Below are 10959 nucleotides of genomic sequence, written 5' to 3'. Positions count from 1 at the left end.
CTAAGTGTTCCAGAGGACAATGACCGTGGTGATAGAGATGGCCATGAAGAGCAGATAGAGTCGGAAGAGCAGGGTGTCCATCATGTGGCTGAACTGCACCCACAAGTTGACCAAGTGCTGCCTCTGAGCTTCATCTTCCTGCTGGGCCCTTGTGGACTCAGGACACACATTTAACTCTGCCTCTCTGGGACCTGACACCTTTCCCACCAACTCCACGGGCTCCTTCACACCTACAGAGGGAAAGAGACTCAGCCATGGGTCATGAAGTGCACTTAGGGAGGGAGGGGGCCAGGGAAGGAGGCAGGAGTAGAGGAGTGGAGGTGTGGGAAGAGGAAGTATGGGCAGTGCTGACTCCCTTACCAGGCAGGTGGGTGGGGGTGGGGCCCAGGGTCTTATTTCCCTTCTGGGGTGCAGTGGGGCAGCATGTCCTTGGGTTGGCCCAGTATAGGAGCAGAGAGTGGAGCCACCGAGGCATGGGTGGGGGTTGGGTGGTGGCCAGGTGCAGCAGGTAGGTGATGAAAATGGTCTCCAGCAGGCTGACCACCATCAGGGACAGACACAGGGCAAAGTAGACACCTGGAGGGAAAATTAGTCTGCATGAGGGTCAGAGGTACTTCTCAGGACTTTGTTTTCTCTTTTCCCAGGGAACCCTTTTCCAGGATCTCTTTTTACTCTGACCTGGTTCCACTGGGCCATCTCCCCACCCCATCCCCCACTTTGCTTTTATTATTCTGATGGAGGGAGGGACCTTACTGATGAGGGGGGTGCCAGTTGCAGGGAGTAAGTCATTCATCATGAGAAGGAAGACGTTGTAGCCCAGGAGAAGTGTCATCTTGAATGGAGCACGATTCTCGCTTTCTGCCGGCAGGTAGAAGCTGAGGGCATCGATGGCAACCAGAAAGCCACTGGGCACCAGAAGGTTTATAACATAGAGTCTGGGCCTACGCCTGATGGCCACCTGGAGGGAGGAGAAAGTGAGGAATAGGCTGGGAGGCTGCTGAGCCAGTTAAGAGCAAGAGTTGAGATGTGTCTCAGACCAAACTGTCTAGGAAGGAAATGTTACCTCAAGTCCCTTTCACTTTCCTCTCTTTCCAACAAAGTCATCTTAATCACCAGTCTCCCTTTCCAGGGTTTGCTTCTGCCATCCTGCTTACCACTGAAATGTATCTCATACCTTGTTGGCCCAAGGTGTCAACTTTCTTCACTTCCATTTTTAGCCCTACTAATGTAGGACTCTTAGCAGGACTGTGGGACCAAATTCTTAGGTATCATGTACATTTTATCCTTGTATTTCTGCTTGTTTTCCTTATCAAGGTCTACTCTCTAGTGACCTTGCCAGTGGCCATTCAAGACCAGGGGGAGGTAAAGCAAGGCAGTGGCAGATAATCTGGATTTGAAAGCATAATATCACTTAGTGTTTCATAACTTTTCTACCATCTCTTTTTAAAAATAAATATAAAAATTCTTGCTTTCCAAAGAGTTCTGATAGACATGGGAGTTGGGAAGCTCATTTTCACTATGAGTCACTCCCATAGGAACGTTGTTTTTTCCTCAGGGAGGATTTATTCAATCAAGATTTACTGAGTTCCAGGTACCATTTTAGGTAGTGGAGATTTATCAGTGAAAAAAAGTTATAAAAATCTCCACCCTTATGGAGCTTACGTTCTAGTGGGAGAGCTTAAATTCTGGTGGGGGACATAAGCTATGCATCTTAGAGAAGACCACAACCATGGCCCCTGAGCTCACATAGAAAATGATTTGGTCATACTGGTTGGTGCCCACAGTCATCTTCACCATTCTCTGGTGGATATTCAGAAGTACCCACTCCCCCTTGCTCCGAATGAGGTTCCGTGAAGTGTCCGAAATCTCCTGCACTTTCTTCTCCATGCCAAGGACCATGTTCTCTACTGCAAAGGAGAGCCAGACAACTCAGCCTCGCAAAATGCCCCCAAACCCTTTGCCCAGACTGTTGATCCCTTACCATGTAGCTTCCACACCCCTTTCAGTGAGATCCCCTCATTCTTCCTAGCTTCCTGGCCTCTTCTTTCTCAAAACCCTTTCTCTGCCTCTCAATAGGCCACTATAAACAGCCTCACTTACCTGTGTAGATGAATGAGCTGAAAGTGAGTGTGCAGTTCTGTTCATCAAAGGGGAAATAGAAGATGTCCAGGTTACAGATGCTGACCACCCTCATTGGCTTATCATATTTGATGAGACCTTCGCTGTTGATATAAGCCATGAGACCTGTAGCTGTCTGATCCACATCCATGCTGTATGTATGGGATAGGGATAGGAAGATGGACACTGTGGGTTCCCTGTCAATCTTGGCCCTCTTTCTCAGGGCAGACCATCCCTGTGCTCCAACCCCACTCATTTGACTTCCCCCTTCCACCTATAGTCATATTCTGGGAGGGGGTGTGTGTATGCTCAGTTCAGACATTGCTCCTTCTAAGTTGAGTCTTTGCATGCCCCTTATTGGTTATATCAATTCCTTCCTTGGAGATAGGGTTTCCTTCCTGCTTTTTTCCAGGTCTGATACTCACAACTCCTCGATGAAGATATCTGGAAGCCAAAGATTCTCAGCTGCGATGCTGATCTTCCTGATGCCCCCACATTCCTCTGGGTTCCACCTGATGAATGGATTGTACCAAATCTATAGGAAACCATGGTGTGGGACAAATGGGGTGGGAACTAGTTTTAATCGCACTCCGTCTCCTGTACTTTACATTTCTTTTTTTCTCTCATTTCCTCACTATCCTACACCCTCTCTGGTGACAGCTGCCACTATGTCCTTAACAAAGTCCTTCTAGTTCTCCCTTGATGCTCTCAAAGAAGACCTTGACCTTAGCTTTGGAGTCCCTGGGATGGAGACACTTGAGTCTCGTCTTTCATGATCTTGGTTTATTATACTTTCTCCCTGTGCCCCATCTCTGCACTCCAAAACTGGCATAATAATCAGGAAGTTTTGTGTTTTCATTTGTTAGTCTGGCTCTCTTTAAACTTGTCTGATTCGTGAGTATTCTCAGCTTTATCCACTGTAATCTGCACCCAGAAGTGGAAAATGAGAGGTACCATAGTAAAGGGGAAACAGTCTGTCATACCAGGTTTAGCCACAGGAAAGACGTCATCAGTTGAAGCTGTGCATCCTGAAAAAAACAGTTTTTATCTGGGATCATGGTCTCCATGAGATCAAGTCCAATGCCACCACCTACCTCCTACTCATTTCCAACGCTGTTCTATGTGGCAATTATGATTTTCATTTTATTTTTATTTTTTTGCAATTATGATTTTTAATCATAAACCACTGAAAAATGGAGGTCAAATAACCCAGGGTACAATAAGTGAAATTAAAAGTATGAAAGTCCATTGGGGTTATGTTTCTTATGGAGTAGTCCAAAAAGGGACAGATTTTATCTGCCATGATGTCACTGAAGCATTATGCCCTGTCATATCTTCCCACGCCAAAGAATGAGATTTTTCACTTTACAAAATTCAAGCAGGGAACCCACTGCTTACTACTGCTCATCCCATTGCTATGTTGAGTCAGGACTCACCACTTCCACAATGGCAGACATAGTGAAGGAGATGTTGACAAGAGTGGGGATGCTGTAGTTGATGACTGGACGGAAGGCCTTTCTGTTAAACACTGCTTGGAAGGCAGCAGGATCCACTCCATATCGGTCAAAGCCTGAGCAATTGATGGTGAATATGTTTCCTCTTCCTGCAGAGAGTAGAGACCCTGTGAGAAGAGTGCCAGGACTGGGACTGGCTAGTGTTTCTGCACAGAGAAAACAGGGGGCATGAGAGAAGCATGTGAGCTCTTCCTTCCTGGGCCAGGGAGTGTGGCCTGGGCTGGTAGGCAAATGGTGGAAGTTGATGAGGTGAGCTGAGTCAGGGCTCCATCCTCAATTCCATTGTTTCTGTACCTATGCAAAACTTGTCCAAACATATAGGCAAACTCAGCCCTGACCACCACTTTTCAGTGTCCTGAATCTTACCACAAACCTCTCCACCTTTATTCAGTGTCCTTCTATTGCTCCTCTCTGTCCTTGATACACTTAGGTGATGTCAGTGATAATTTTTGGAATCACGGTTCTTCTCCTAAATACATTAATACAGCATAGATGATCAACAATTAATGACGAAGGCAATCAGGTTGGCAGGATGAGGTATGTGGGACCTTGCAGAAGAAACTCAGGTTTTCAAGTTAATAAGAATGTACTGTGTTTCTGCTATGCTGTTCAATTGTTCTCTTCTAAACCATAGTGGTTCCCACCACTGAGACTGTCTTAAAGAGACTTCCCTGCCCATCTTATACCTGGCCCTTTTCTAGTCATACTTTGTGATGCAGAAATAGAGAATTATGTGATAGCATCTTCTGGTAGAGTCTATTCAGATATGTCTTTGATATTGTACCAACCCTCATTGTTCATTTGCAATAATAATGAGAAAAAATAATCTGTTGAAAATTTTTTCCTGAAAATGTTTCCCTTTTTCATGACAGATCTTCTCATCACCTTCTCCCATTTAGCATTTTCTCTGTTCCATTTAATTTACTTCAAGAGAGCTGAGAAAGAATTTTCTTCTTTTTAACAGTTGATACTCAGAAACATGCAACTGGGTTATGTGTCTGGAAAGAGAAAGACATGGGGAAAGAGAAGAAGCCAAGAGAAGTGCAGGGGGAGAAGGATCTTAAAGAGGTACAAAGCTGCCAGTGTCCTGAGTTTGTACCAAAATGGATATCCAGGCACTGGCTATCTAGGAGTAACAAAAATTAGCCTGGTTTGTCTGTTTCTCAGACATTATATGTTTGCTTTGTTTTTGCTCTTGTCCCTTCTTACCTTGAAGAAGCAGGTGGAGAATGAGGCAGAGGAAGAATCCATTCTCATGGAGCCAAACTCTTCCCATCTTCTTCTCTTTGGCTCTTCTCTGAGATAATGTTGATCTCTGGGGACTTAGTGATGCTTTTGATCTTAAAAGACCACAGGCCACACCTTGAACCCTAGCTTTGAATAATACAGGTATCAGGTGGCCAACTCTCTAACAAGCACCCCCGGTGACAAGAGAATATCACAGAGGACTACCCTACCCTGTGCCCTAGTAAGCCTGAATCTCATCTCCAAAAGTAATTTGGCAAATCAGTTTGGAGAGGAGGAAGAAAAAATATTTGGTAACTAAAGCAGTGCTAATGGTCTCCTCATACTTTGAGTCAGTCTGGCATATAATGCATCAGAAAAGGCACATAATAATTGCCAGTCTTCAAGTGGTACAAGCATTTACTTTAACCTTGCTACTATCTTTCAAAAAAACAAAAAACGGGGGCCTCCTTTTTATAATTGACTTCTGACTCTGAGGTTTTATTTATTATTTTTATTTTTTTATTTTTTAAAAATTTTTATTTATTTATGATAGTCACACACACACAGAGAGAGAGGCAGAGACACAGGCAGAGGGAGAAGCAGGCTCCATGCACCGGGAGCCCGACGTGGGATTCGATCCTGGGTCTCCAGGATCGCACCCTGGGCCAAAGGCAGGCACTAAACCGCTGCACCACCCAGGGATCCCCTATTTATTATTGTTTAAATATTTTATTTATTTATCCATAAGAGACACAGCGAGAGAGACAGAGACATGGGCAGAGGGAGAAGCAGGCTCCCTACAGGAAGCCGGATGCGGGACTCAATCCCAGGACCCCAGGATCACACCCTGGGCCAAAGGCAGACGCTCAACCACTGAGCCACCCAGGTGTCCCTGACTCTGAGGTTTTAAATATGACTTCAGTATGTCAAGTTTTTGATTTTTTGAGTGTGTCAAAAGCAACCCAGGTCTACTAGATGGAGGGAGTGATCAGTGAGGTAGACAAGAGGTGATAGAGGAAACACAATTTTTAGTGAAGTTGACTTATGAGAATATGAGCAAACAGCTTGCAAATTAATGTTGCTTTGGCCCTGCTAATGTTAGTAAGAAATTAGTTATTTGTCAACATGTTAAAAATTGGGAGATTTCATGCAAAACCTGTATTTCTGACTTCATTTGAAAAAATAAAATTAAGCAATACTGGGCTCATGTTGACAACAATCTGCTAAAGCTAATGGTTATGCCCTTTAGATGGAACACTCTTTCTAGATCAACACAGTCTGTCACCAACTATTGATTATTCCTGACCAGCTCCCCTCATTTATGTTACCTGCTTGGCCTCTCTAGGCATTTGAGTTTGCTTTGAATGTGAAGATTGATTTTCTTGTATAGTTTTAAAAGAGCTTTGGGAAGTAATTTCAAAATACCATGCCATGCCTAGGTGATCTCAGGTCTCATCAGATTTAGCATGTACAACTATTTTTTTAAAGACTTTATGTATTTATTTATAGCATGCTCAAGCAGGGGGAGAGGCAGAGAAAGAGGGAGAAAGAGAGATGCAAACAGATTCCATACGCATTGGTCGCAGAGCTGGACATGGGGCTCAATCTCATAACTCTAAGATCATGACCCCAAGATCATGATCTGAACAGAAATCAAGAGTTAGATGCACTGAGCCACCCAGGTGTCCCTAGTATGTACAACAATTTGATTCATGGTGGAAACCAGACATGGTATGGTTAAGTACACCAAAGTCATCAATGGGGTTTAACCTGTTTTATACTAGAATTAATTGCATTAGGGAAGGCTCTAGAGAGGGTAATGAGTGCCTTAGAGAACAAAGGGAAAACAATTGAAGGGGAGGTTGAGTGGATTAGTTGGTTAAGCATCTGCCTTAAGCTGAGATCATGACCCTGGGGTCCTAAGATGGAGCCCCACATAGGGCTCCCTGATCAGTGGAGAGTCTGCTTGTCCCTCTTCCTCTGCCCCTCCCCCTGCTCATGTTCTCTTTCTCTCTCTTTCTGTGTCAAATAAATGAATAAAATATTTTTTAAAAAAGAGGGACAGCAATTTCTTCAATGAAGAAGCTTTACAGACTGAACTAGAATGATTCACTAACAAAGGTTTCCTTATCTCATATTGTGGTTAGAGATAATGTCTGTGTGGTACCTTTCCAATTCAAAGCAATTACTGAATTGAAGTAGAAATAAATGTAAAAATGGCAGTAATAGTAGTTCTTATTGTTACTCTGGCTCTCTTTAGATTGCTCAGGTTGCTTCAGCCTGAATGGAATCTTCTGGACTTAAAATGTCTACATTGACTGAAACAATCCTGGTCTCTGTGAGCATCAGTCTTTTCTCCTAGCTTCGCTCAGCTTTAGGTTACCAAAAGTGTCATCCCTCACTCTCTTCAGCAACCCTTTTCATCATTTGAGAATCCTTTCTCCTATGGGAAGTTTTTTTTTTTTTTTTTAAGGTGACTTTAGATCAGCATTTCTCAAAGCATTTTCTGCAGAACATTATATCTACAGGATGTTGAATGCATGTCTAAAAAATTATTTTTGTTACTTTAAGTTCAAATAAGTCTGGGAAATACTGAATTAAGATGGCTAAATAGATTTTATTATTTTAGGATTTCTCAGAATATTTAGCCAAAATGTTCATGTGACTTGAATATCATATATATAATTTCCCAGACTTAGTTGACTTTGGGAATTTCTTTTTCTCAGAATATCTTGCAGGACTAACACTTCATCCATAATTTTGGGGAAACACTGCTTTAGGTAAATAGAATAAATGTAGAAGAAAAAAACTTGAAAATTCTACAGATGAGATATAGAATGCAAATAGGTATATATAAATAAATCAAGAGATCAAAAAATAAATTAGATAAGTATTTTTTAGATAAACATTATAAAACTTGAAGTTTGATATGTAAGAACCTACAAACAAATAAAAAGTAAAATAGATACAATTTCAAGCTGTTTCTGAATCCATGAGCCATATAAACTTTGGCTCAAGAAGGAATCTTTTTGTTTTTTCTTTTTCTTTAGATCAGTGATCTACCAGCTGTAGACCACATGTCATTCACCTACATCTAATTTTAGGATGAGAGTTTAAAAACATGTTTTGGTATTGTTACTTTTCAAATATGCTCAGACAGTAACATTTCAGTAGCTGAAAAGCAACGCTGATTTTTCTCCTTGGTAGTCTTATAATCAATCAAGTATATAATTTGTGTTTAAGAGTACATATTTTTTCCTCATGGTGTTCAATAAATGAATTACTTTGAGTGAAAAATAAATACAGCCTGAATAGATTTCTAATCTTCCTTTTTTTTTTTAAGATTTTATTTATTTATTCATAGAGACAGAGAGAGAGAGGGAGGCAGAGACACAGGCAGAGGGAGAAGCAGGCTCCATGCAGAGAGCCTGATGTGGGACTCCATCCAGGGTCTCCAGGATCATGCCCTGGGCTGCAGGCGGCGCTAAACCGCTGCGCCACCGGGGCTGCCCCAATTTCTAATCTTCCTGAACAGATATTCATGCCCAAAAAAAGTTATCACAAAAGTAGACTGAAGTGGTTTATCTTTTCTCACCAGAAGCCCATATTTATAAAGTAACACACTTGAGAAGTTTTGGGGGAGTGCCTGGGAGTGACCACTCTTCCAGCCTGTGAAGGCCTGTTTTTAGAGAGAAGGCACCATCTTGGCTGCACTATTGGTTTGGCTTCTCTGGTTTAGTGGGACCCTGTTGCCTTCCACTTTGTGGCCTGACAGGTGCCCACTCCACACTTCTCCATAATGTAAGAGAATCCCCCATGTACATCTTACCAGGAGAGATGTCAGACCCATAGCATCATTTTATTCAGTTGAGTAAGTAACCCATCAGTTGTCATTCTGAAAGGATTAAAATCCCAAGGTCTGTCTATGGGTTATGATGGTTATTTTAGCTGAGCAGATTTAGATGATTGTTCACGTGGAAGGGGCAGCTAAAGTAAAAACATGGAAATTACAGTGTTGTGAGGACCTCAGATTTGAGTAGGAGAGTGACAGGAAATGAAACTGTGGTATTAAGTGGGGCCAGATCATGGAAGGCCTGGTATATATACCAAGCTGGAGTTTGATTTTATTCTATCACTCAGTGGTTCTCAAAGTTGAATAAGGTTCGGACCTCTTTTAAGGGAAACAAAACTCCTAAGCCCCTGATATTGACTTGAATTATTTGCAATATCACTTAAATATGTATATTCATAAAATCATGTATAAAGTCCTTATACTCACAGCTCTTATACTACTATAAAACCAGAATAAATTTAGCAAATTATATAAGACTGTAGAATCAACACAACACTAATTTAATGGGATAATACTATTTTGCTAAAATTAGATAATTGCTGTCTATTTTCCCCTCTTTTTAACAAGGAGCTAATTTTTGAACACCTATCTATTACTTTGTGTTGGGTCAATTTGATAGTGCTTCTCAATATAACAGTACTTAAAATTTTTTTTATAGCAGTTCGTTTCTTTCTAACTACTATCCTTACCGCTAATGAACTTAGGACGTTATTACTGTGAATGTGAGAAGTATGTAATTCTTTCCTTCATAAAGTGACTATGTGATATGATTTATCATAATGCTCCTATACTGCTGTGTACCATATGAACACTCACCCTACTCATTGTGGTTCTCTGTTGAAAATACTGTGAAACCTTGGTATAACATGCAGTGATGTCATTTGGCTTTCATTCTGCATTGTTGACATCTTTTTTTTTCTGACTTATTTAAACATTAAAACAGTTCCAGTATAATGAATACACAGTGATATATTAGTTTCAGGTGTACAATATAGTGATTCAACAATTCTATACATTACTCAGTGCTCATCATGATAAAGGGACTCTTAATCCCCTTGACCTATTTCACCACCACCCATCCTCACTCCTCTGGCAACCACCAGTTGTTCTCCATATTTGAGGCTGTTTTTTTATTTATTTGTCTTTTTTTTTCTTTGTTCATTTGTATCTTAAATTCCATATGAGTGTAATCATATAGTATTTGGCTTTCTCTGACTGACATTACATTTAGCATTATACTCTCTAGATCCATCCACGTTGCTGTAAATGGCAAGACTTCATTATTTTTATGGCTGAGTAATGTTCTATTATATATATTATGTAATATATATAATCTTTATGCATTCATCTATGGATGAACCCTTGAGTTGTTTCCATATCTTGGCTGTTGTAAATAATGCTGCAATAAACATAGAGTGCATGTATCTTTTCAAATTGGTATTTTCATTTTCTTTGGGTAAATACCTACTAGGGGAATTAATGAATCATATAGTAATTTTATATTTAATTTTTTGAGTAAACCCCATACCGTATTCCACAGTGGTTGCACCTGTTTTGGCATTTTGACATATTAAATCCTCTTCTCTCTTCTAAGTTGCCAGAGATCGTTAAAGAGGTTCATCATTCTCTCACATTGTTGTTTCTGTGATGTCAAATAAAGATTCAATTTATTAGCTAACTTGAAGAAAAAAAGTTTTATTTCATTAAAAAGACTTTCATTATGAAATTGACCTGTAAAAGTGAAATTTTGTCTTTTTTTTTCTTAAAGATTTTTTAAATTCATTCATGAGAGACACAGAGAGAGAGGCAGAGACATAGGCAGAAGCAGGCCATGGGGAGCCTGATGTGGGACTTGATCTAGGACCCTAGGATCATGACCTGAGTCAAAGGCAATGCTCAACCACTGAGCCACCCAGGTGCCCCAAAACTTTGTCTTCATAAGTGGCAGGAGAATTCAATGTGAGTGTCAGAGCAGAGTGATTGTTGCCATTTGACATTAGGTCCTGGTAACCTGGGTAGAGGAGGCTATCAGAGGCTATCACAGTAGAACATTTCTCCTGTCAGTGAGCAATGGTACCACCATCCATCCAGTTTTGCGACCACAAACTTAGGTGTTGCCTCTTTCTCACACCACTTTATCTAATCCATCAACAAGGTCTGCTGATTTTACCTCTTAAATTTCTTTCGAGGCCATCCAATTCCCTCCATCTTTTCTACCACAATCCTAGTCCAAACCACCATCATCTC

At 41.1% G+C, this 10959-nt stretch overlaps 1 protein-coding gene across 1 annotated transcript; it reads right to left on the bottom strand.

The window, feature by feature from the left end:
- LOC129498805 (5-hydroxytryptamine receptor 3C-like) lies at nucleotides 1–3575 on the bottom strand. Its single transcript, XM_055308350.1, has 9 exons — nucleotides 3555–3575; nucleotides 3102–3146; nucleotides 2544–2653; nucleotides 2101–2270; nucleotides 1783–1907; nucleotides 1321–1323; nucleotides 754–958; nucleotides 361–576; nucleotides 1–230 (listed from the first exon to the last, which is right to left on the bottom strand). The coding sequence occupies exons 1-9, from the start codon at nucleotides 3573–3575 to the stop codon at nucleotides 1–3; spliced, it is 1125 nt and encodes a 374-aa protein (XP_055164325.1).
- Nucleotides 3576–10959: the final 7384 nt, after the last annotated feature.

This window comes from Nyctereutes procyonoides, unplaced genomic scaffold (assembly GCF_905146905.1).
Source record: "Nyctereutes procyonoides isolate TBG_1078 unplaced genomic scaffold, NYPRO_anot_genome, whole genome shotgun sequence".
In the NCBI taxonomy this organism is placed as follows: Eukaryota; Metazoa; Chordata; class Mammalia; order Carnivora; family Canidae; genus Nyctereutes; species Nyctereutes procyonoides.
This window is presented reverse-complemented; position numbering and strand designations above follow the sequence as displayed.

Bases quoted from the DNA above. Each gene is read 5' to 3' on its own strand.
- LOC129498805 (XM_055308350.1), bottom strand. From the start codon at position 3,575: ATGTCTGCCATTGTGGAAGTG. The intron at 2,654-3,101 runs GTATGACAGACT...GGTTTCCTATAG, and splicing joins CTTTCCTGTGGCTAAACCTG to ATTTGGTACAATCCATTCAT. The intron at 2,271-2,543 runs GTGAGTATCAGA...CCATACATACAG, and splicing joins GATATCTTCATCGAGGAGTT to CATGGATGTGGATCAGACAG.